Below are 20,771 nucleotides of genomic sequence, written 5' to 3'. Positions count from 1 at the left end.
CTAGCAGTAAGGTTACAAGATTGACTATGATGAAAATCCACACCACCAGCTTGTCACTTAAAGGTCAATGCTCGTTTATAACTCAAGTCAATGAAGCATTTGGTCCCATTCTGAGCTTCTATAGACTCGCGCTGTTGACAATGTTGTGAGAAATTAGTGGATAGGCACGAGATGCTGTGTGATGTTATTAAATAAGTGAGAGGCAAAGCTTCAACATCTGGACTTAGTCAGAGAGAAATTTATCTATTACCACTTCATCTTCCATTGTATAGCTTGAATGGATTGCGACTGCTTGCCTGAAGGAGGCTTGGGAATGGCAGCTTGATCCAGCTCTAGTCATGCAACAAGCAAAATCCTGGCCATGATAATGATAATCTCTGCAGTGCTCATCACAAGGTTGTCTATTCATAAGCAGGAGGGTTTTATCCAGCCATGGAATCTCACGATAAGACGAGAGACAGAGAGGTTTGGGCCGACGACGCATGCTTAGGCCTGCTGCGATCCTAGTTGAGAGCTGGTGAGCAGGAAAATTCGTCGACGCTTGTTGTTTCTTGAGGGAAGTTCGCTTCAAAGTTGTCTCAAAGATGACCAGTGGCATGCATGCACAAGTTCCCCGAGGACATGATCACATTTCCATGCAGTTGTCCTCCTCAGCTACAAGCTCCAGTCCTTTCCCCATCCTCAGCGCCATCACCATGGCTTCCCCTGCTTCCGGAAAGTCCTCGTGCTCCGTCAGCACCTCATTCACCGAGCCTGCACTGCCCGGCTCGGCCCTTCGACTGCTGGCGTCGATCTCTCGAAAAAGTGGCAGCGTCTCCTCGAACAGTGTGCCAACTACAAACGCCGAGCCCCCGTAACAGTACTTTGACGCTGCGTAGAGGGCAGTTGCCTTGAGAGCTTCGTACTGCTGTTGGTCATTCCAGCATTCCTCGTCCGAGAGCTGCCTCATTTTCAGCCAGTCGTCTTGATCAGCGAGCTTCAGCCATGTTGCTTCCAAAAGGCTCTTGTTCCCTCTTCTGAAAAAGTCCCCCGACAGCGCGAAAACCTCCAGAGAACGTATAACTAGTTCCTTGTGGCCACTGTTCAGGCACGCTTCAACGAGCTGCAGCGGTGACAGAACTTCGGTAGAAGTTGCAATCCCCAACTCAGCAGCAGCCTCCTGTCGCAGTGGAAAAGAATTCAACGAAACGTAAACAAGTTGGTTGTAGACAGACCTGAACAGCTAAAATTCCAAGATCTGCTTCGATCTGAATCGACTTGTCAACAGCTCCACGCTTCCAGCCTGAAAGTACGGACACACATAATCACGTTCGGAAAGCTTGTGACAGTGCTACATACCTGCAAGTGCCGACAGTTTTGCCAGATATAAAAGCTTTCGTCGGGCAGATAGAGTAAAACCGGACGTCGGTTTTTCGTCCCGAATGATCGGGATATTCAAGTCGCTGCTCGAGAGAGCCAAGTGATGGGTGGTATCCGACGCAGCAGTGAATCTCTTGAGGAAGAAATCATGGAGCCAGGAAAGAGATTTCTTGTCCCGAAGAAAGGACGCAAGGTCTTCTGCAAACTCTTCTCCCAGACGCAGTAGCTTGGAGTACTGGCCTTTCTTCAGGAACTGCTCAAAAACGTAGTTACTGAAGCGTCCTTCCTTCAATCCCATGCTCTCATGCTGCACACAGTTGTAGCAGCTCGTACGTCAGGTGATATGAACAGTAAAAGCAGGCACTCACCATAAGTTTGCGCAGACAATCCATGTCATTGAGATCGATGCATATTTCCCAAAGTGTCTGATAGCCTGCATGACGTCGAGCCAAAGCCAAAAGCGACGAATACCGATCTCGCAGCACTTCCAGCCGTTTCTGCTCCCCCGCGTCGGCGCTTTCAGCGTGCTACACACCAAATACGACGTTAGTTAGAGCCATGTATGTCACACAACTGATCTTTACCTGAGAAGCCAGTTCGGCTGCTTCTCTTTCATGCTGTTGAAGAGTCAGTAGAAGACTATCACGTCTGCTCCAGTACTCGAGTTGCAAGCCTCGGTACTCCTCGTCGCGCTCTATCTTGGCCAAAATAGCACCGGCATAGCCTTCGAGAAGAACATCGGCTATATCAGCAAGAGATACCATCAGCTTTTCCTTTGACTGGACGTCAAGCTCTGTCTGGACGTCCATAAGATGGGTCGCCAGTCGCCATAATCCGGAACGCACTGTTGCTTTACAGTACCAGGGCGTCAAGCCCTCTGGAGACGGATACCATGTCTGTTGTGTATCTCTGTACTGAATGCCAGCTCTAACAGCAGAGGAGCAGGCGTCGGCAACCTCGCATAAGCGTTCGGTTTGTGACTTCAGTGACATCTCCTGCCCGATTATAGCTTGACTGTGTTCATCGATGCAACCGAAAAGCTCTTCTATGTCTGATACCCGCGTAAAAAACACCTCCATCTTTTCCTTGTCCATGAGCATCACATTCTTTCTGCGAGCTTTCTCTCCGACTAGCTGAATTGTATCCCAGAGAGCTCCAGTAATCTGAGCTTCTTCTGCTTCACCACCGCTCTGGCCAGGAGCTCGAGAGTTGTACGTGTCCTTGATCTTTAGCAACGCAGCAAGTTTCTCACCATGCTCCAGGATCGTGTGCAGACTACTCCCTGGTCAAGACGTTGTTCAGCAGCCAAAAACGGAGAGAGAAACTTAATACACGGACTTACTTCGTTGGTGCCGAAGGAACTCATGACATTTAGAAGCTGCGAGAAAATTCAGATACTGTTGATGGCGCTTTTGTTTCTCAGTAAGTTGCGAAGTAATGGCCATCGTGGCTGCACCTCCAGCTCCACCCGAAGCCCAATGCTTGGCTATTGTATCGACAATTGACTTGCTGAAGCGAGCGAAAATATTCATTTCGCCTTCGTCATCGAATGCTCCGGTCTTCTGTAGCTTCTCAAAGACCGCGATCACTTGCCGAGTAGTCACATAATGTTGAAATAGCTGACCGACTGTTGCCTCTGCTTCTTCATCTTGGAGAAGACGTTGAGTGGAATTCCTTGTCAGGACTTTTCCCACACCATCCGTGCTTTCGACTGCTAATCGTCGCCTCTGCTCCTTGACGGACTCGTCTTTAGCACTGCCTTTCCGCGAGAGGCTCCTTTCCGGAGGCTCAACAGCACCAAGCAGCACAGCTCTTTCAGGAATCCCCCACACTCCTGCTTTCTCGGTCAAAACAAGCCAAGCGCCTTCGTCGCTGTCATCAACCGAAGGTACCACAGAAGCGTCTAAAACTCTGCCGGCATCCCATGCAAGATCGAACTGGTATAGCCGACCAACGCCGTGTAAGTAATGAGAGATCGTTGCGGTGCCATCACCTGCAAGAACCATGGCTGAACCGGCAGGCTTTCCACCAACTCGGAGCTGCATCGAATACAGAAACTCCTCCACCTCTACTCGAGCCTTCGGTAAGATAACTTGTGCTGGAGCTTTCTTCTTGACGCATCTGAACTGCGGGTCACAGCATTCGCCGAATCTCCTACCCGAAGGTGGTGCACACAGAAAAGTGAGCATGAAGTACTGCATGTAACTGGAGCTCGTGACTCGATCCTTGGATAAAGATGCCGCTAGCACGGTCAGGTTCTTTTCCGCAGTAACTTGCAAATCGAGAAGCCACACTTGTTTCTGACTCGTTAGATCCTTCAAAACCTCCGCGTCTTCGGAGATATCGTAAGCCCAGGCCTTTGAGAGCTGACCACCTTTCACTAACTGCACGTCCCAGCACTCGATCCCCCTGGGAGTGAGCAGTAAAAGCTCCTCCCGTGACCACCACACCAGGGAGCGGACTATGCCATTGTTGTTGAAATCGAAAGGCCCAAAGTTGTCGCTCTTCCCACGAACCTCAGCATTTACAGACCGCCAGGAAATCCCAGACACGGAGCAGTCAAACCTCCATAAGTTCCCCAAGCAGCTGGCGATGGCTACGCATTCCAGGTTTCTAAGTCCTGTGGCAATGAGTGACTTCACCGGCTTTGTATCTGCTTGAGGACCATACGACGACGAAGAAGACCTCCGTCCGGGAGCTCCACCATATCTGTCATCTATCTGAAGAAGCTTGTCATCCGGCATAGCCACCACAGGCAAGATCTCTGTGTCCCTAAAAATATCCGGCCAGTAAACCACCGTCAAGCTCTTCTGACTGCATAGAACGAGGCTAGCTGAAACGCGACCTTTCACGAGACTAGACTCCTTCCCACGATTCACAATCCGGACGAGCCAGCTACTTCCATGTCTGGAATCAATACTCTGACCATCGCCTTCCGTGCAAAGCTGTGGTGGGACGTTGAGAATCTTACACTCTGACGACGCCTGGTTGCGCAAATGGCTCCACACGAAGATCTTGGTTCTGTGGAGCATCCAAGAGAGACCACTTCCGCCATCCATTCCACCTCTCGCCTCTGAAAAGGAAAACAAGAATCGGTCTTTTCTTAGAAAGCACTGATCGATCGACTTGCCTGAGCGATGTGAAGGAGCTGCCTCCGTAACAGCAGCTCTAAGCTGATGAGGGAAATCGCACACGAAGACAGGGTCACAGCCGTCGGCGATGGATTTCTTGTCTCCACTCTTCAAAATGGGAGCCATCCTAGGACGAAAGCACACGGCCATTGCCTACATTTCTCGAGAGAGCCTCGAAAATCCATACCTGAAATGCTTGGAGGCAGGAGAAGGCGTCGGCATCGGCGGCGCTTGAGGCGAGCTGGAGGCGGTGGCAGCAGATCCCAGCGCAGGCGCTGGCGAATCCGCGCCATGCCGCTGCGGAGCCTTGCGAGCTCGAGCGCCTCGCGAGGCGGGAGAGAACATCCGGTTAAGCCCTAGAAAAACGCTAGGGTTTAAGCACTTTTGTAGAAATGACTGGGCATATTCCTCAATCTCTCTTGGACAAGGATGATTCACGTGTGGAATCTCCTATACCTAGCCGACGATAATCCATGGCATGGATTATCGAGGCTCTGAAGCTCTTGCGCTTGACGCCAAATAGGACCAAGTTTGGAGCATTTCCACACATGTGCACTCCAACATAAATAATTGCTGATGGTAAACTAATTACGCTAAGCTGTTCACAGCTGTGTCCCACGTGAAATGAAAATTTAAAAGCTGCTTAACTTATGCCCAAAAAGATCACACAATCATCCCACGAGTTGCACGCAGGCAGCTGAGTTGAGCTATATAACACTAAAACTTTGGATCAATGGCAAGCAGTGAATATGGCTGGAGTGCTCAAGGCTAGTGTATATGTGATCCCGTTCATCATAGTTGTGATTGCATTGGTTACTGGGAGTGTGGGAGCTGACACCACCATCACTACGTATGCTGCATCAGGTTGTGATGAGCAAATTGATAAGTATTCTAGTTGTGGTCAGTGCCAGACTCTAGAAGGAGTTCAAAGTTACAAGATTCACTTCGATGGGAATCTCATTGATATTTTCGTACAACCAAATTGTGGAGGTCTACCTGAGCCCATAACTTACGAAGAATGTCAGGACTGGGGGTTTCCATTTCTCAGCTTCTCTATAACCTGTTCAGAATGAGATGCTGTCTATGCTTTAAATAAATGAGAGGCAAGTCAAGTTGTGTTGAGAGAAATTCATGGATGCTGTCCAAAACCACGCACAAGCCATCTGCCCACGGTGGCAGCGTACTGTATTGCAAGTTAGCTGCAAGCGTGTCAACTTCGCTGCCAAGGTCGAGGTCTCTTTTTGATTCTTTCGAAGATAAAGTCCACTCCCGCTGAGAGGGATCACTCGGCTTTAACTACAATCAAGGACCTGCTGCGAGCGGGAGCGGGACGCCTTTCTCGAAGTAGTAGAGGTAACTGGAATGAACTTAGTTTGAACAGTATTGCAACGAAGAGAGGCGCTGCTTCAGCATTGGCAATTCTGAGAGCTCGCTTTAAGCGCAGCAGCACCCTGAGAGTTTTGACAGTGTCTTGAGAGTTTTGACAGATCTACTGCTGAGAGAAATGCACCTCTTTCCGTCTTGAGTCCCGCCATGCTCATTCCAGAACAAATGCTTGCTCGCATACACAGCACGATATTGATCCGTCTTTCTTAGCAATTTCCCCGAGTACTGCAAGTCCGAGAGTGAGACTGGGTCTGAAAGTACCGGCAAAGCTTACCCCTGCAGCTTTGTGAGTGAGCGTGTCTCTGTTTTCTCATAAACAGTACTTCTCTGCAGCGTCCAGAAAATTAATATGCCACACACTCACAACGATCTCTTCGTTTCCGGAAAACAGCACAGCTCTTTCAGAGATCCCCCACACTCATGCTTTCCAGAACTCGGAGCTGCATCGAATACAGAAACTCCGCGTCTCCGGAGATAAGCCCAGGCCTTTGAACCACCTTTCACTAACTACTCGATCCCCCTGGGAGTCAGCAGTAAAAGCTCCTCCCGTGACCACCACACCAGGGAGAGATCTTGGTCCTGTGGAGCATCCAGGAGAGACCACTTCCCCCATCCATTCCACCTCTCGCCTCTGAAATAGAAAAGAAAAATAACTGTCTTTGCTTAGAAAGCACTGATCGATCAGCGCTGTGAAGGAGCTGCCTCCGCAACAGCAGCTCTAAGTTGATAAGGGAAATCGCATGTGGAGACAGGTCACAGTCGTCGGCGATGGATTTCTTATCCATTCTGCGACGAAACCACACGGCCATTGCCTACATTTCTCGAGAGAGCCTCGAAAATCCATACCTGATCAAATGCTTGGAGGCAGGAGAAGGCGTCGGCAACGACGGCGCTTGCGAATCCAAGCAGCAGAGGCGCTGGCGAATCCGCGCCATGCCTGCAAAGCTCGAGCGCTCCTAAAAATTGGTTTATCTTAGCAAAAACGAAACATTTTTTAAAAAGGGTATAGTGTTGATCTTACAATCTAAGCTCCAGAGTGAGCATAGTAACTTATTTCATCGTTTGAGCTTCTTATTCCTGCTCATACAGGGCAACTTTTCGAAAGCAAAGACGCAATACAAAGGGAAAACCTCCTTCTCCGCCCCTGTGAGCTCGCCCATCTTCCTGCCCAGCCTGTGCTTCCAAGCAAACTCTTTAAAATTTGCGTGCATGACGAGCTTGAGACCATACTCCCTCGCAAGCTTCTCCCAGGCATCGAAGAACACAAGGTACTCCGGGCAGTCGTTCACCACGCCCTCCAACGCAAAGTTGTACTCGTTGCCAAACACTAGCTCCTCCTTGACGGGTTGCTTCAAGGCGAGCTTGTACACACTGTTGGACAGCTCCGTGTTGCCCGCCACCCTCTTTAGCTTCTCCAAAACCACCCGCGAGTCGACCGTGGTGCCTACGAACAATCCCCCCGGCTTGAGCGACGCCGAGATGTTCTCCAGTGCCGTCCGCGCGGTGGCCTCGTCGCATGCAGCGTAGTGTATCGCAAGTTGGCAGCTGCAAGCGTCGTACGGTCCCTCCGCCGTGACGTCTTGGGGCAAACTTGACGAGAAGCAATCGTGCTCCACAAACTTGGCTGCCATGGATCTTAGGGCTCGAGCTCTCTCCTCGGCCTCTTTGATTCGTTCTGGGGAGAAGTCCACTCCCACGTAGTTGCGCACTCCCAGCCCCTCCAGCTTGAAGATGTCGCCTCCTCTGCCGCAAGCCAGATCCAAGACCTTGATATTCGAAGCTTTGTGGTCGCCAGCGCCACCGATCAACTCAGACAAGAGACACTGTTTTACCATGTTGTTTAGCTGCCGAAGGCGAATCACGCGACTCTTTCTACGCTCGTCCCTTGTCTCCCTTGCCACACAGTCGTAGTGTTCTTTGATAAACGCCATTAACCTATTCTCCAAGTGATAAACCTTATATATAAAGGGATCATACCTTTCTCGTCTAGTTTTAACGGCTGAGATACATGGCACGTCACTGTTTTAAGTTAAAGTCATTCGCTTAAAAAAAATTTCGCTTATTTGGAATGGGAGGATATACACAACGAGCCTTCTTTTTTTTTTTTTTTCCACCGCGCTATATCTGAATGGTACCATACCGCTCTCCAGACGCATCGCTCTTTTGTTTCTGGGACTGTATGTACCTCATCGTGCTTGCGAAGAAAGCATCCACAGCCGCGTCTTTGGATGTTTTCTCGCTTTGAGTCTCCGTCATGATCAGCTCCAGGAGTCCCTGGACAAGGCTGCTCGCTACAGCCGGGACGCCTTTCTCGAAGTAGTAGAGGTACCTGAAATGAAATAGTTTAGTGTTTCAAACGAAAGAAACGAAATCTAGCAAAACAGACTTGTTCAGTATCTCAACGAAGAGAGTGACTGGTCCGCTGCTTCCCCTGCTTGCACTGGACACTTGCTGAGCAGCATTGGCGATTCTGAGAGCTCGCTTTAAGCACAGTAGCACCCTGAGTGTTTTGACAGTGTTATGGGATTCACAGAGTTAATCCAGTGCCGAGAGAAACGTACCTCTCCCCGTCTTGAGTCCCACCGTCGTCGTTCCAGAACAAATGCGAGCAAGCATACACGGCACGACATTGATCCGGTTTTCTTAGCAATTTCGCCGAGTACTGCAAGAGCGAGAGTGAGATTCGGTCTGAAAGTACGAGCAAAGCTTACCCCTGTAGCTTTGTGAGTGAGCGTGTCTCTGTTTTCTACCCCAAAGACAGTAGTTCTCTGCAATGTCCCGATGATCAGGTGCATTGCCGTGATTTGTGCTTTAGAGTCCTGCACATGAATGTTAAGACGAAGTTCAGAAAATAAATTCGCCACGACACTCACAGCGATCTCTTCTTCGTAAAGCATAAACGCTTGCGTAAAGAACTCATAGGCAACAGGCTCCAAGTCACAGTCACTGGCAGCCTCCGCGCACTGAAGATATAAACGTAATGCCAGCTCCGGAGCAGGCACTGTTGATAGCGATTCAATCGTCTGAGTGAAAAAGAAATTAAGGTTGTGATAAAATTAGTGCGTCCAAGTTACCTGATGCAGATATTGGAAAACTTTCTTTGGAGAAACCGGGCTTTCGTCCGTTGCATTTCGGAATTGTAATTGTCGCACAAACTTTACCGAGAACACGTTAGAGCCAAATAAACTCTGAACTGTATATACCTTCAATGCCGAGAATACGAGTGAAGGTAGAGTCAAGGAGAGACGCTTTGAACCTCCTTCTGTAAAGTGTTTTGTAGCTGCTTCCAGAATCTGCAAAGGTTTTGAAGTTTGTATTACAGGCAACGACCTTCTCCAAGAATCACTACCTTAAACATTTCTGTGTCATCATCGTTCTTTAGAAGATGTACTAGTTTAGCAACAAGGTTTTGCTCCTCTTGAAAGTCTTCTTCATCAATCTGTTACGAATGAGCATGAAAGTCAGCCACGGATTCTTTTTTTAATAAGCTGGACTTGCCTCGTCTAACGCGGGATTCCCTTCACTGTCTTTGATAAGTTCTTTTAAAAGCTCAAAAAGTGCCTCCACCTGGCCTGCATTTTAAAAAACTGCCTGAAAAAAGATTTTATCGTCACCTTATCAACACTCGATATAAGCGTGTTGTTTTTCATAATGAACTGGATAATAGTCACTGCCATACTCTTGTTCGTTTCATAATCCAGGTGGTCCATAACCCGTGGATAATTCGTAAGCTTCAACACAGTGACAACGTCATTGTACTTCTCTAGAGGTGCACTCAACAAGGCCACAATCTGTTTAGTAGCCTTGCTGTCTTTAACCTTCCCCCTTCCTTCAAGCTTCTTAAAGCAGGCACCCTGATCAATAATGATTTGAGCACCTCAGTAATAACCAGACAAAGTTGCTTACCAAAACTTGGTCGACATAGTCCAGACGATCAGCGTGTACTCTCAAAGTAAAGGTTAACAAAGCCACAAAAAGACTAACAGCACCTACAAGCGGCATGTCAGGTTGAGCATCTATAACCTGCAACAACAATAAATCTCCAAAAAATTCTAGAAGCCTGGTCTTACGTACCTTCATGGTAGCAGTGCTGAGTTTGCCAAAAGCTTCTACTTGTAAAATCTCCGGTAGGACATCTGGTGTAGAGGCGACATAGTTCGAAAGCCTGTCCATAAGTTGTGCCATTACCGTCTTGACATCAACAGTGGTCTAAGATTGCATACCACAGTTAGTTGTAAAGCAATCATAGTAAAAGAAATAACAAACCTGTAGCTGGGGGCATGCTCCTAGAAGAGATTCTAAAGTTTGCAGGTGAAACTCATCGGGGAACACTTGGATGATACAGTCCATCAAATAGTACTGTGCGATTTCGTCTTTGCAATTAACAACCTGGTGCTCTTTTAGAGTTTATATTTCTCAAGAACATGGAAACATACCTGTTCGAGCACTCTTGGGAGGACCACATCCCTGTACATTGCAAGATCTACACCTTCAAGCTGACTTAGAACGTGAAGATTTTTCCCAACCTGCCAGAGAGGAGGTATAAGTTTGTCCAGGGCGCTTAGCATAACATACCAAATCTCGCAGCTGTCTCCTCTCCTTTTCTCGCTTTTCCTTCTCCCGAGCGGGTCCCTGCAGAATAGCCTTAAATCATCCTGACCCTCATAACAAAAGCCTGCATACGCAAGACTACGTTCAGGACTCTCAAGCCTTCCTCCGTTCAGGAACACTTCATGAGCTAAGGTGCATGCTCTCTCACATTCTTGACACGAGATGGTGTGTACTGACCTGGTGTTGCATCCGGACCCAGAGCTTATTCATTTCCGTGAAATTCTGAAGCACAAACTCCACGGCATCATTGACACTACCTCCTTCCCTGCATTGCGTTGTGAGCTTAGCAACGGCAAACTTAAAAACATACCCTTCGTATTCGGAGCCAACGTCTGGTAGCTTGTCGCGACTGACTTGAGCCAAGTAGCTTCTCAGGAACAAACCACGAATGGGATGCTGGACACCACGGCTCATTTCAACCAAATCCTTCAGGACGTCCTTTGCGGGAGCTTCCTTGGAATTTATGTACACCGAGCCTACTGTAATAAGCAGGTACCTGAAAGAAACGAACGACGTCTCAGGAGAATGAAAGAAAGAGTAGAAAAAGAAAAAGAGCATACAGCCTCGGTAAGATGTTGCCAGCGTGCTGAACAAGCTCGTAGAGATCGGCATTCGTGCGGCCTCTTTTCGTCTCGTCCTTGAAGAAGAACTCGAGCTTCCGAAGCTCGTCAAAACTCTTCATATCTGAAGCATTCGATTTGTGAGTATAGTGAGTCGAGCCAAGCAAGGAAAAAAGAAAAACAAAGAGACAGGAAAACACTTACACAGCTCGTAGTACTTCTGTGGAGACAATTTGGAGGTGCGAAGCTCCGATAGCATTTGCGCAGAGTACTTCAAAGCATCTCTCAAGTTGTTGTTATCCTGCGTGAAGAGCGAAAATGCAACCAGTGAGGAAGAAGAAAAACCAATGGATCAATGTCCTTTTGATCCTCCATGCATGCTACAAGCTTACCAGCGCCCGATGCATGAAGAAGGCATTGTGCTGGACCAGAGCCATGGCATCCGCGAGCCATTTGTCCTGCTCTTCAGCTGCAGTGACAGCGTCCGCCGCCGCCATGGCCAGATCCCCCGAGATCTAGCGTCTGGAGAGCGAAGATCTAGGCCAATACCTCACAAACGAATCATCTGGAGCGAGCCCACGCCACGAAGAACCCTAAAGTACATTCTTAGGGCTTTTCTAGGGCTTGACCTTTAAAAGATTTTTAAAATTATTCGTGGTTCCCCAACCTCTCGCGCCAGGAATGTGAGCCAATAATAATTGGCTGTTCCGTTTCGATGATCTCGTGTCTGTGACAACGATCACATGAAATATACCTCTAAGATTGGCCTCAAGAAACTCGTGACAAAGTTACTCTCCTGAGAATTTGTCAAAAATAAAAGGATATCAATGAACGAGTGGCTCCGGTTGACACTGTGTTTCGCCCCAGAACGTATGAGAAGTCCTGTCAGGTTTCGGCAGTGTACAGGATATCCACCCCAGGTGAGAGACTATGAGCTACTTCGTTTCTTTGTTTGCACACAAATCTTTAAGTGTTCGCTCACTTCAAAGGAGAAATATAACAGGCAGGAATATTCACGTGTTTCGCACACATGAATTCTATCAGTTTCTTGAGAAAACTGACATATACTCTGTTGCACACAATCAAAACTTCCTGGAGCGAACGCTTCAGATTTAGCTGCAATAGTGTGACCTAGGAGCTCCCCAATCAGGTGGATATCTTGCTCATTGTAGTATATAATGTCAAAGAATAAACTTGTCCTTAACAAAAAGGAAAATAAAAGGAAGCAAAGCCCTAGGTTTTGGACATGGGCCGAAGAAAGAGGAGCGAAAACTACCAGATAAGAGTAGAAGAGGACGAAGATGCAATGGTGGAAAGAGTTAGAGAGGAAAGCAGGAAGAGGAGACAGGCAATCCTGGAGAAGCATGCACTAGAAGAAGGACAAATAGTAGAACAGGAGAGTGTTTCTCTCGGCAACCCTGTTCCTCATGACACTGCCAAGATCGCCAGTAATTCTTGCGACAAATCATCGAGTCCTCCAGCTCAAGACATGTTTACGGAGACGCCACTCGCAGAAATCATAAATCCGGAGGCTTCTGGACAAGGGGTAAGGAACGACAACCCCGACAATTGGCACGATCAAGAGTTCTACTACAAGGCCCGGGTTGGCGAGACAATCAACTCCAAATACCAGGTGAAGGCATCCATAGGAAGCGGGATGTTCTCCACGGTTTTCCTGGCTAAGTCCCTTTTGCCAGAGTGCCAGCAGGAGGTTGCCATCAAGATCCCCCGGAAGAACGATCTCATGCTCCGGTCTGCAAAGTCGGAGCTCCAGATCCTCAAAAAGGTGGCGGAGCCGGAGGCCACGAACAAAGACAACCACTGCGTGAAGCTCCTCGACAGCTTTGTGTATCGCGAGCATCTGTGCCTGGTGATGGAGTTCCTGGATCTAAACCTCCGGCAGATCACAAACAAGTACGGACGAAACAGAGGTATCAATCTCAAAACCATCTGTGTCTATGCTCACCAGCTCATGGTTGCCCTCCAGCACTTGGCCCATTGCGGTATCTTGCACTGCGACATCAAGCCTGACAACATCATGGTCACAAAGTCCCGGAGATCGATCAAGCTGTGCGACTTTGGGGTGGCCATGTTTGCGAGGGATCAAACCCCGTCCGCGGAGACCCCATACCTGGTGAGTCCGAGCTACCGGGCACCGGAGATCATCCTCGGGGTGGCTCCCTACAGCCACCCAATCGATATGTGGTCTGCCGGCTGCTGCTTGTATGAGCTCTACACGGGCAAGTTCCTCTTTCCTGTTGCTACTAACAACGGGCTTCTCAAGCAGCAAATGGAGCTCAAGGGGGCGTTTCCAAAGGCGATGTTGAAGAAAGGAGCGTTTACGGGCATGCATTTCAACGAGAACTTTGAGTTCCGGCAGCTAGATCCCGTGACAAAGCTGGAAACTCTGAGAAGTATGGCGTCCTTCAATGTTAAGACAAGTTGTATTTCAGATCTTACAGGGGAAGATGGAGCGCTGATGGCGAGATTCAAGAACTTGTTAGAGAGGATGCTTACTCTAGATCCCAGTAAGCGAATAACTCCTGATGAAGCTTTGAAGCATCCATTTCTTAAGTCAGTTTGTAAATAATATTTGTTCCAAAGGATGTGATGATCAATCCAAACACTTCTTCACCACAAGGGAATGATTGGCACCACGCCTTCGAAGGCCACCAAGATACAGCACCACGCCTTCAAAGTCAATGGTCAGATTCTCAAGAAACAATTAATATTCATGTTTCAGGCAATTAGTACATTTTGTCTTTATGATCTATATACTTGGTTCTTGCAGAAATTGATCTTGATCTTGATGTTGTTATTATTATTAGTGTTCTTCCCATGCTTGCCCCATTGCTCATTCTCATAATCATCATCCATCTTTGGAAAGACTTCAACATCAATATCCATAGACAATTGTACCTGAAGTAGACAACACAATCTGAAAAGTGGCAAATACAAAAACGAGAAACACCAAGACAGCCTTCATGATCAATGGCTTAGTTTTAATCGTTCTTGGAGCTTGGAGAGGTCTTATATAAGATCTAGGATGGATGCAACCCTGCAGTCAGTGGTAAATCATAGTTCACTTATTTTAAGGTACTATCTTTCTTGTAACTTTACAAAGCCTAAATGTTGAAACCTGGAGCGCACACGGGGCGTCAATAGTTTGAAGACGTTTGGGGTTCAGGAGTTTGCTTGGCATTCACTGATCACACAGAATGCACACGCACGCTGAGAAAATGTTTACTAATAAGAAGCTTACCCCGCGGTTACAAGAATTAAAGAAATCTGATTAGTAATTTGCTTACTAATATCCAAACATGCAAAATAGACATCAAAATCAGATAGCTTACTGATATCAAGTTTGCTTTCAACACCTCCCTCATCCTTGGGTAAATGTCCATTTTCTGGAGAGTGATTACGATGCTGATTTTGCTGTGGTCCATGTATCGCCCCGCTATAGATTTGCAAGCCTCCACAAAGCAAAAGAAATTACATGGCAGTACAGTGCTAAAACGCAAACCACTTCATTTATCCGGTTTTGTAACACTGGTATAAAAGCGTAAGAAGGGTCCATATATGATCCGAAGCGAGCGCTCGTCCTCCTGTATGCGTTCCTGGAATTCATACAAAAGTTAGTGAATCTAGCATTTAAAGTAACCACTAGTACCTTGTGGAAATGGTACAAGATGTGTTCTTCGCCTTCAGGAACTGTGTAACTTAGCATTGCGATTGTCCGCACTTGGCGCATTATCATCGGGCTTGAAGCTTCTGGACATGACGACTCTGGCATTGGCAGCCCCAGCGGCGTATAAGACCCATCCATTATGAACCAACACCACCATGCTAGTGATCTTGGTGTGCTGGAACACCTCAATTGACTCACGCAAAGCTCGCATCTCTTTCTGAACTTCATCGTCCATCCTGTGATATATTCAATTCAACCAAAAGCATATACGTATCTCAAGATTTTGCCACCTTTGGAACGCAGCCTCTAGAGCGGGCTTGATATCCTCCTGCCCAATGTTGGTCCCTAGAGCATCGACGACGTAACGGACAAGATTGTGAGCTCGCAATTCAAATAGCTCACGCGCTGCATGGAACCAAACATAACACAAGTCGATCAGGTTGAGAACTCCCTGTACCTGTTGCTCAGCATTCTACACACACAAATCCTTCGTATCAATGAATACCTCATTCTTTCCTATGAATGGCTTCGAGAAGCATAGCTCTTTTCCTGCCAACGTCTAGAGATTGCCAAAGGATATTACTTTACCTGCAGACGACAGTAAGCTCAAACACAACGGTATTCCTTCGTGCTTGGTCGCGTGCTGCTTTGCTGGGGCGAAAGATCTCTTATGGTTTCATATACAGTGAAAAGCCTTAGTGTGTGCCTTGCCGGATACAATTTGGCCATACGCAAATATGCAAACCTGCAAGGAACAGGTAAACAGAGAATGCCAACAAATGATGTTACCTTATTATAGCCATCCAAGGCGCTTTGTTGAACGAGCTGTGAAATCTCAGTAAACACGTCTCTCTGACATACGTCGGGTCCAAAAACTTTTTCGAAAGAAAACGCGTATGTTTGGCCTAAAGAGACAAGTGCAGCTGCATGTAATACAGACAAATAGATTTACCTTGAACAATTCCCTAGCGAATCAGCGTCGATGTTTCGTCGTTTTCATCGGGTAAAAGTGGTCTCACTCTACAGAATACACGAATGTTCCCTTTCAGCTCTTGAAATACCACTGTGTGCCTTAGAAGATCAACACAGAAAAGTACCAACCTGAATGGTGTTTTGGAGCTTGCGGCGTAACATCTCTCCCTCCCAGATCTGCTGCTCCGCGTCAGCAAGTTTGCTTACATATATTCACTGCTCGAAAGACAATGATTTTTCCGCGACCTGATCCATCAGCTTAAGTAAATAGAAACAGCATATTGCTTCGACCGATTGAGTTGTTTTTGGAGGAGTCTGATCTGCTCCGCTTAATTTTCGTAGCTTTCCTGCACACAGGGCTACTATTAAGTACGTAAAAGAATCTTAAATACCTCCACGCTTCTACCTTGCTCGTGAAACGCATAATTTCAGCGGCAGATGTTGAAGTGTTTTTTCCTGATTGCTGCATTTTCAGCTGACAATGCCTGAACCTGATTGTAATAGTTGTCCTTTTCTTCTGAGACGCGAAGGAGCTCCGCCCGCAAAAGAGAAAGTTCGTCATTTATTGACTTCATCTTCAGCTTGCAAAGCATCCTGCAACAAGCACGTCGAACATAAATCTTTAACAAACTGCATAATTTTCACGCAAGCACCTTCCCTTTCTGCGTCTTCCTTTCTTCGGCAGCCAAAGCCGCGTCACTTTGTAGTTTACTGTTATAAAGCTGACAAACTCGTGTTATACTGCAATCGCCTGTTTATATCCTGCCTTGTTCCGTTATTCAGCAAACAACCAAGGAAAAAGGAATATCTCTCACCTGGTGATTACACTGGCGATTTCTTTCTGAAGTTGGTCAAACCTTCGTGCGTGCTACTTTCAGCACCTCCACATCCTTTGCGTGAGCGAGTGAAAAGTTCCCGAGTTATAGAACATGATATTAGCCAGAACAGAGTCAATAGAACCTCCTTGGACCGCCAGAGATTCTACGAGAGCGCAGCTTCTCAAGGTGAGCCCAGCTTCTGGAAATAGACTGAAGCATTATAAGCGACAGAGAGTTGTCGATGAGAAAAGTACCTGGGCAGAGCCGCGAGCAGACTGGCAAGGAAAGTCTTCTTAATAGTATAGTGTCGAGTGTTCGTTTTGCATCGACCAAGTTGCTTTCGTTGTCACAGCGTCGAGATCGTCGAACGAAGCATCTGGATAACTGCTTGAGTAAGCTGCTAAGGTGCTTGGCTCGCACAGCATTTCATGGTCAGCGTCATCGCCTCCGGAGCTTAACGTTTAAATGTCAAGTGAAAGTTAAAAAAAAGGGCACGACCTTTAATGGAAGAGTTACCTCGAGACATTCTCCGCAAGATTTTCTCGTCCGCTTCCTTTGGGACACAGGCGAAACTCTCCGGAGTATCCAGGCGAATCCGGTCGCTCCTCCGCAGCTCGAGCTTCAAGCCCAAGAATCCCTGTGAAACCTGGATGCAAGTGCACGGCCCAAGCTTCCAGTGTGTCTTCGCGTTTGATCCGGTACTGCGTTCCTGGTACAAGCTGGAAATGGTCGCCGGAGACGAAGAAAAAGAAGGACCGGACGCGTCGGAAGCGGCCACTGTCTCCATCGCTCTTCCCGGGTGCTGTCTCAAGGACCAGGACAACTTCTTGTGGCTCCGCCCAAATCGGTTCGCAGTGCTCTACTCTCCGACCTCCGGCTGCCTGGCCGGACTCTTCCCGGCTATCCCGAACAGCATCTCCTACCGTGACAAGGATCCGGGACCCGGAGTGTTCGTCGCGGTTGCTGCCTCGCAGGAGTCGGAAGAATGGATGGACACGAGCGATGACAAGGCGGGAAGGAGGCTGAGCGGCATTCTGGCGATCCGCAATGGCTGCGATCGGCCTTCGTGGACTGCAATCGGCGACGGAAACACACCAGGCGGCGGTCCTGTGCTGGACGATCCGGAGGTCTTCACCAGCGCGATCGGCCCCAGCGCTTTCTATTTCTCTTGCTTTGAAGACGCTGGCGAGACCATCTATGCCTTGGACGCCAACACCTTGGAGTGGAGCACCAAGCAGATCAACACCGATGCCTTCTCCGAGCATGTCTTCGTCTCGCATGGTCCGCTCATCGCTTCCTCCTCATCCGGCTCTCTCGTGGCTGCCACAACATGCGAGGATGAGTTCGTTCTCGAGAAAGGCAAGCCAGGACCAGAAACCCACGTCGTCATATACACGCTCGACCTGGAGAAGTCTAAGTGGATCCGGCTTTGCCAAATGCCACCAGACATGGAGAAGTACCTGAGCAGCAGTCACATTGGGATTCGAGCAGGAATCGGGGTCCTTTTTTTCTACTCCTTGACTGCTGATTCATTTCGAAGTGTCACGTACGATCAAGAGAGTGAGAACTTCGAAATCGTCCCGGAGAACCAAGAACTCAACGCCTGCATCAAGGAGTCCTCGAGGTAAGTTCTCACCATACCACAAACAGTGTGTAAAAACACTCACCATATTATTTTGCAGACTTTCAAAGCAAAGATCCTGTCTGGGCGACAAGAGAACTCGCGAGGATTTAGCCGCTTTGGAGACGGCGAGTCCCAAGACGTTAAAAACTCTGGGAGGAAATTCTTTCTTCTGAAAAATAAACTCGTACCTCGAATCGGTATAGCTTTCGCCCTGGACTTCCCAGGATATATGTAAGAGGCTCATAAAAACGAAAATAAGTTTAAAGCAAGAACACCTCGAGCAGTATGCCCAGCCTGACACAAGAGCGAGAGATTTCTTTCACCCCAGTAGCGATACCGCGAGATGACGTTTACCTCAAGCTCCTTGTTCCAGATCCGGGACAGCACGGAATCCCCCCCAATCTACCAAGCACGAGAAAGATATTATGGCGCCTCCTAGAAAGACACAAGATCCGTGGCAATCCAGCTCTACAGCGAAGAAGCACGATCATACCCATAGCTCGAGAATTTGGGGGCGCACAATCGATATGCGCTCGCCATAGCCCTAGACATGGCCACAAATTTTCCCGCTTAAATTTCAAAGTCGGAGGATCATTGCCCAAGTATAAATTTGTCCTTTACAAATAGGGTTGGCAAAACCCTTTGGACATGGGTCGGAAAAGAAGGAGCGAAGACTGCCAGATAAGTGTAGTAGAGGACGAAGATGCAATGGTGGAAAGAGTTAGAGAGGAAAGCAGGAAGAGGAGACAGGCAATCCTGGAGAAGCATGCACTAGAAGAAGGACAAATAATAGAACAGCAGAGTGTTTCTCTCGGCAACCCAGTTCCTCATGACACTGCCAAGATCGCCAGTAATTCTTGCGACAAATCATCGAGCCCTCCAGCTCAAGACATGTTCTCGGAGACGCCACTCGCAGAAATTACAAATCCGGAGGCTTCCGTCCAAGGGCTAAGGAACGACAACCCCGACAATTGGCACGATCACGAGTTCTACTACAAGGCCCGAATTGGCGAGACAATCAACTCCAAATACCAGGTGAAGGCATCCATAGGAAGCGGGATGTTCTCCACGGTTTTCCTGGCCAAGTCCCTTTTCCCAGAGTGCGAGCAGGAGGTTGCCATCAAGATCCCCCGGAAGAACGATCTCATGCTCCGGTCTGCAAAGTCGGAGCTCCAGATCCTCAAAAAGGTGGCGGAGCCGGAGGCCACGAACAAAGACAACCACTGCGTGAAGCTCCTCGACAGCTTTGTGTATCGCGAGCATCTGTGCCTGGTGATGGAGTCCCTGGATCTAAACCTCCGGCAGATCACAAACAAGTACGGGCGAAACAGAGGTATCAATCTCAAAACCATCTGTGTCTATGCTCACCAGCTCATGGTTGCCCTCCAGCACTTGGCCCATTGCGGCATCTTGCACTGCGACATCAAGCCTGACAACATCATGGTCACAAAGTCCCGGAGATCGATCAAGCTGTGCGACTTTGGGGTGGCCATGTTTGCGAGGGATCAAACCCCGTCCGCGGAGACCCCATACCTGGTGAGTCCGAGCTACCGGGCACCGGAGATCATCCTCGGGGTGGCTCCCTACAGCCACGCAATCGATATGTGGTCTGCCGGCTGCTGCTTGTATGAGCTCTACACGGGCAAGTTCCTCTTTCCTGTTGCTACTAACAACGGGCTTCTCAAGCAGCAAATGGAGCTCAAGGGGGCGTTTCCAAAGGCGATGTTGAAGAAAGGAGCGTTTACGGGCATGCATTTCAACGAGAACTTTGAGTTCCGGCAGCTAGATCCCGTGACAAAGCTGGAAACTCTGAGAAGTATGGCGTCCTTCAATGTTAAGACAAGTTGTATTTCAGATCTTACAGGGGAAGATGGAGCGCTGATGGCGAGATTCAAGAACTTGTTAGAGAGGATGCTTACGCTGGATCCCAGTAAGCGAATAACTCCTGATGAAGCTTTGAAGCATCCATTTCTTAAGTCAGTTTGTAAATAATATTTGTTCCGAAGGTTCAATTCAAACACTTCTTCGCCACAAGGGGATGATTGGCTCCTGCTGCCGATACGGCACCACGCCTTCAAAGTCAATAGTCTCTTTGGAAAGACCTCAACATCAATATCATCTGCATCCAAAGGCAATGTACCCGAAGTAGACGACACAATCTGCAAAGTGGCAAATACCAAAACGAGAAACACCAAATCAGCCTTCATGATCAATGAGTTAATTGTAATCGTGCTTGGAGCTTGAAGAGGTCTTATGTAAGATCTAGGATGCATGGAGCCATGCAATCGGTGGTAAATCATAGTTCACAGGCACTTGATTTAAATTACTGGCATACATAGACTATCTTTCTTGTAACTTTACAAAGCCTAATCATGCAGAGATGGGAGATGTTGAAACCTGGAGCGCATCCTCTCCACAGGGCGTCTATATAATCCCAAACGAGTAATAGTTTGAAGACGTTTGGGGTTCAGGAGTTTGCTTGCCATTCACTGATCACACAGAATGCACACGCACGTTGCCAAAGTGTTTGCTGAAAGAACTCCCACGGTAACAAGAAGCGCAGGAAATCATTGATGATCTGAGGTTCAGTCCCTTCGCCGAATGAATCTGTCGTCAAAGAAC

General features: G+C 48.0%; 6 protein-coding genes, 3 long non-coding RNA genes and 1 pseudogene across 11 annotated transcripts; 2 read left to right on the top strand and 8 right to left on the bottom strand.

The window, feature by feature from the left end:
* Positions 1-365: 365 nt before the first annotated feature.
* LOC9635287 (nuclear pore complex protein NUP133) lies at positions 366-4,849 on the bottom strand. Of its 2 annotated transcripts, none has more exons than XM_024670558.1 (8): positions 4,678-4,849; positions 4,490-4,617; positions 2,702-4,432; positions 1,944-2,641; positions 1,728-1,886; positions 1,339-1,666; positions 1,215-1,282; positions 366-1,159 (listed from the first exon to the last, which is right to left on the bottom strand). In XM_024670558.1, exons 1-8 carry the CDS (start codon positions 4,833-4,835, stop codon positions 626-628), a joined length of 3,804 nt encoding a protein of 1,267 aa, XP_024526326.1. In that variant the 5' UTR covers positions 4,836-4,849; the 3' UTR covers positions 366-625. The 2 variants fall into 2 exon arrangements, with proteins under 2 accessions (XP_024526326.1, XP_024526327.1); XM_024670559.1 differs by having other exon boundaries at positions 366-1,156.
* A 509-nt stretch (positions 4,850-5,358) lies between these two features.
* On the bottom strand, positions 5,359-6,874 carry LOC112344917. Its single transcript, XM_024670487.1, has 2 exons — positions 6,723-6,874; positions 5,359-6,662 (listed from the first exon to the last, which is right to left on the bottom strand). The coding sequence occupies exons 1-2, from the start codon at positions 6,809-6,811 to the stop codon at positions 6,404-6,406; spliced, it is 348 nt and encodes a 115-aa protein (XP_024526255.1). The 5' UTR covers positions 6,812-6,874; the 3' UTR covers positions 5,359-6,403.
* A 57-nt stretch (positions 6,875-6,931) lies between these two features.
* On the bottom strand, positions 6,932-7,807 carry LOC9635286 (mRNA cap guanine-N7 methyltransferase 1). Its single transcript, XM_002965671.1, has one exon. It carries the CDS (start codon positions 7,805-7,807, stop codon positions 6,932-6,934), a length of 876 nt encoding a protein of 291 aa, XP_002965717.1.
* A 107-nt stretch (positions 7,808-7,914) lies between these two features.
* LOC9652179 (vacuolar protein sorting-associated protein 35B) lies at positions 7,915-11,648 on the bottom strand. 2 transcript variants are annotated; one of them, XM_024670669.1, is made up of 20 exons: positions 11,440-11,648; positions 11,252-11,348; positions 11,048-11,171; positions 10,798-10,983; positions 10,665-10,752; positions 10,452-10,508; positions 10,313-10,402; positions 10,143-10,265; positions 9,951-10,085; positions 9,783-9,899; positions 9,491-9,730; positions 9,375-9,443; positions 9,226-9,315; positions 9,080-9,169; positions 8,951-9,031; positions 8,750-8,899; positions 8,588-8,695; positions 8,438-8,538; positions 8,263-8,376; positions 7,915-8,205 (listed from the first exon to the last, which is right to left on the bottom strand). In XM_024670669.1, the coding sequence occupies exons 1-20, from the start codon at positions 11,542-11,544 to the stop codon at positions 7,995-7,997; spliced, it is 2,376 nt and encodes a 791-aa protein (XP_024526437.1). In that variant the 5' UTR covers positions 11,545-11,648; the 3' UTR covers positions 7,915-7,994. The 2 variants fall into 2 exon arrangements, with proteins under 2 accessions (XP_024526437.1, XP_024526436.1); XM_024670668.1 differs by having other exon boundaries at positions 10,665-10,983.
* Positions 11,649-12,293: 645 nt separating this feature from the next.
* LOC9635285 (serine/threonine-protein kinase prpf4B) lies at positions 12,294-13,637 on the top strand. The gene has a single exon (XM_002966040.2). It carries the CDS (start codon positions 12,294-12,296, stop codon positions 13,635-13,637), a length of 1,344 nt encoding a protein of 447 aa, XP_002966086.2.
* A 918-nt stretch (positions 13,638-14,555) lies between these two features.
* On the bottom strand, positions 14,556-15,135 carry LOC9652178. Its single transcript, XR_002991900.1, has 3 exons — positions 15,026-15,135; positions 14,718-14,971; positions 14,556-14,664 (listed from the first exon to the last, which is right to left on the bottom strand). It is a non-coding gene; the product is annotated as an uncharacterized LOC9652178 (long non-coding RNA).
* Positions 15,136-15,301: 166 nt separating this feature from the next.
* On the bottom strand, positions 15,302-15,643 carry LOC112344947. The gene is made up of 2 exons (XR_002991893.1): positions 15,525-15,643; positions 15,302-15,480 (listed from the first exon to the last, which is right to left on the bottom strand). It is a non-coding gene; the product is annotated as an uncharacterized LOC112344947 (long non-coding RNA).
* A 565-nt stretch (positions 15,644-16,208) lies between these two features.
* LOC112344948 lies at positions 16,209-16,717 on the bottom strand. Its single transcript, XR_002991894.1, has 3 exons — positions 16,523-16,717; positions 16,361-16,469; positions 16,209-16,301 (listed from the first exon to the last, which is right to left on the bottom strand). It is a non-coding gene; the product is annotated as an uncharacterized LOC112344948 (long non-coding RNA).
* A 4-nt stretch (positions 16,718-16,721) lies between these two features.
* LOC112344946 lies at positions 16,722-18,679 on the bottom strand. The gene is made up of 8 exons (XM_024670633.1): positions 18,643-18,679; positions 18,504-18,584; positions 18,338-18,443; positions 18,193-18,263; positions 17,986-18,128; positions 17,042-17,845; positions 16,780-16,978; positions 16,722-16,735 (listed from the first exon to the last, which is right to left on the bottom strand). The coding sequence occupies exons 6-7, from the start codon at positions 17,803-17,805 to the stop codon at positions 16,819-16,821; spliced, it is 924 nt and encodes a 307-aa protein (XP_024526401.1). The 5' UTR covers positions 17,806-17,845; positions 17,986-18,128; positions 18,193-18,263; positions 18,338-18,443; positions 18,504-18,584; positions 18,643-18,679; the 3' UTR covers positions 16,722-16,735; positions 16,780-16,818.
* A 118-nt stretch (positions 18,680-18,797) lies between these two features.
* LOC9635284 lies at positions 18,798-20,141 on the top strand (annotated as a pseudogene).
* Positions 20,142-20,771: the final 630 nt, after the last annotated feature.

The sequence above is a fragment of the Selaginella moellendorffii genome, unplaced genomic scaffold (genome assembly GCF_000143415.4).
Source record: "Selaginella moellendorffii unplaced genomic scaffold, v1.0 SELMOscaffold_6, whole genome shotgun sequence".
Lineage (NCBI taxonomy): Eukaryota > Viridiplantae > Streptophyta > Lycopodiopsida > Selaginellales > Selaginellaceae > Selaginella > Selaginella moellendorffii.
The sequence above is the reverse complement of the archived record's forward strand: the minus strand, read 5'-3'. Positions and strand labels throughout refer to the sequence as shown.

What these genes read in the sequence shown, in the direction of transcription:
- LOC112344917 (XM_024670487.1), bottom strand. Translation starts at nt 6,811, where the DNA reads ATGGCGCGGATTCGCCAGCGCCTCTGCTGCTTGGATTCGCAAGCGCCG. An exon ending in GCCTCCAAGCATTTGATCAG is followed by an intron (nt 6,663 to 6,722) that starts GTATGGATTTTC and finishes GTTTCGTCGCAG; the next exon opens with AATGGATAAGAAATCCATCG.
- LOC9652179 (XM_024670668.1), bottom strand. Translation starts at nt 11,544, where the DNA reads ATGGCGGCGGCGGACGCTGTCACTGCAGCTGAAGAGCAGGACAAATGG. An exon ending in GGCAACATCTTACCGAGGCT is followed by an intron (nt 10,984 to 11,047) that starts GTATGCTCTTTT and finishes CGTTTCTTTCAG; the next exon opens with GTACCTGCTTATTACAGTAG. An exon ending in GGGACTCAAGACGGGGAGAG is followed by an intron (nt 8,377 to 8,437) that starts GTACGTTTCTCT and finishes CAAAACACTCAG; the next exon opens with GGTGCTACTGTGCTTAAAGC.
- LOC112344946 (XM_024670633.1), bottom strand. Translation starts at nt 17,805, where the DNA reads ATGCGAGACGAAGACATGCTCGGAGAAGGCATCGGTGTTGATCTGCTT. An exon ending in CTTGCGGAGAATGTCTCGAG is followed by an intron (nt 16,979 to 17,041) that starts GTAACTCTTCCA and finishes TTAAACGTTAAG; the next exon opens with CTCCGGAGGCGATGACGCTG.
- LOC9635286 (XM_002965671.1), bottom strand. Translation starts at nt 7,807, where the DNA reads ATGGCGTTTATCAAAGAACACTACGACTGTGTGGCAAGGGAGACAAGG.
- LOC9635285 (XM_002966040.2), top strand. Translation starts at nt 12,294, where the DNA reads ATGGGCCGAAGAAAGAGGAGCGAAAACTACCAGATAAGAGTAGAAGAG.
- LOC9635287 (XM_024670558.1), bottom strand. Translation starts at nt 4,835, where the DNA reads ATGTTCTCTCCCGCCTCGCGAGGCGCTCGAGCTCGCAAGGCTCCGCAG. An exon ending in CCTGCCTCCAAGCATTTCAG is followed by an intron (nt 4,618 to 4,677) that starts GTATGGATTTTC and finishes CTTTCGTCCTAG; the next exon opens with GATGGCTCCCATTTTGAAGA. An exon ending in ATTGTCTGCGCAAACTTATG is followed by an intron (nt 1,667 to 1,727) that starts GTGAGTGCCTGC and finishes AACTGTGTGCAG; the next exon opens with CATGAGAGCATGGGATTGAA.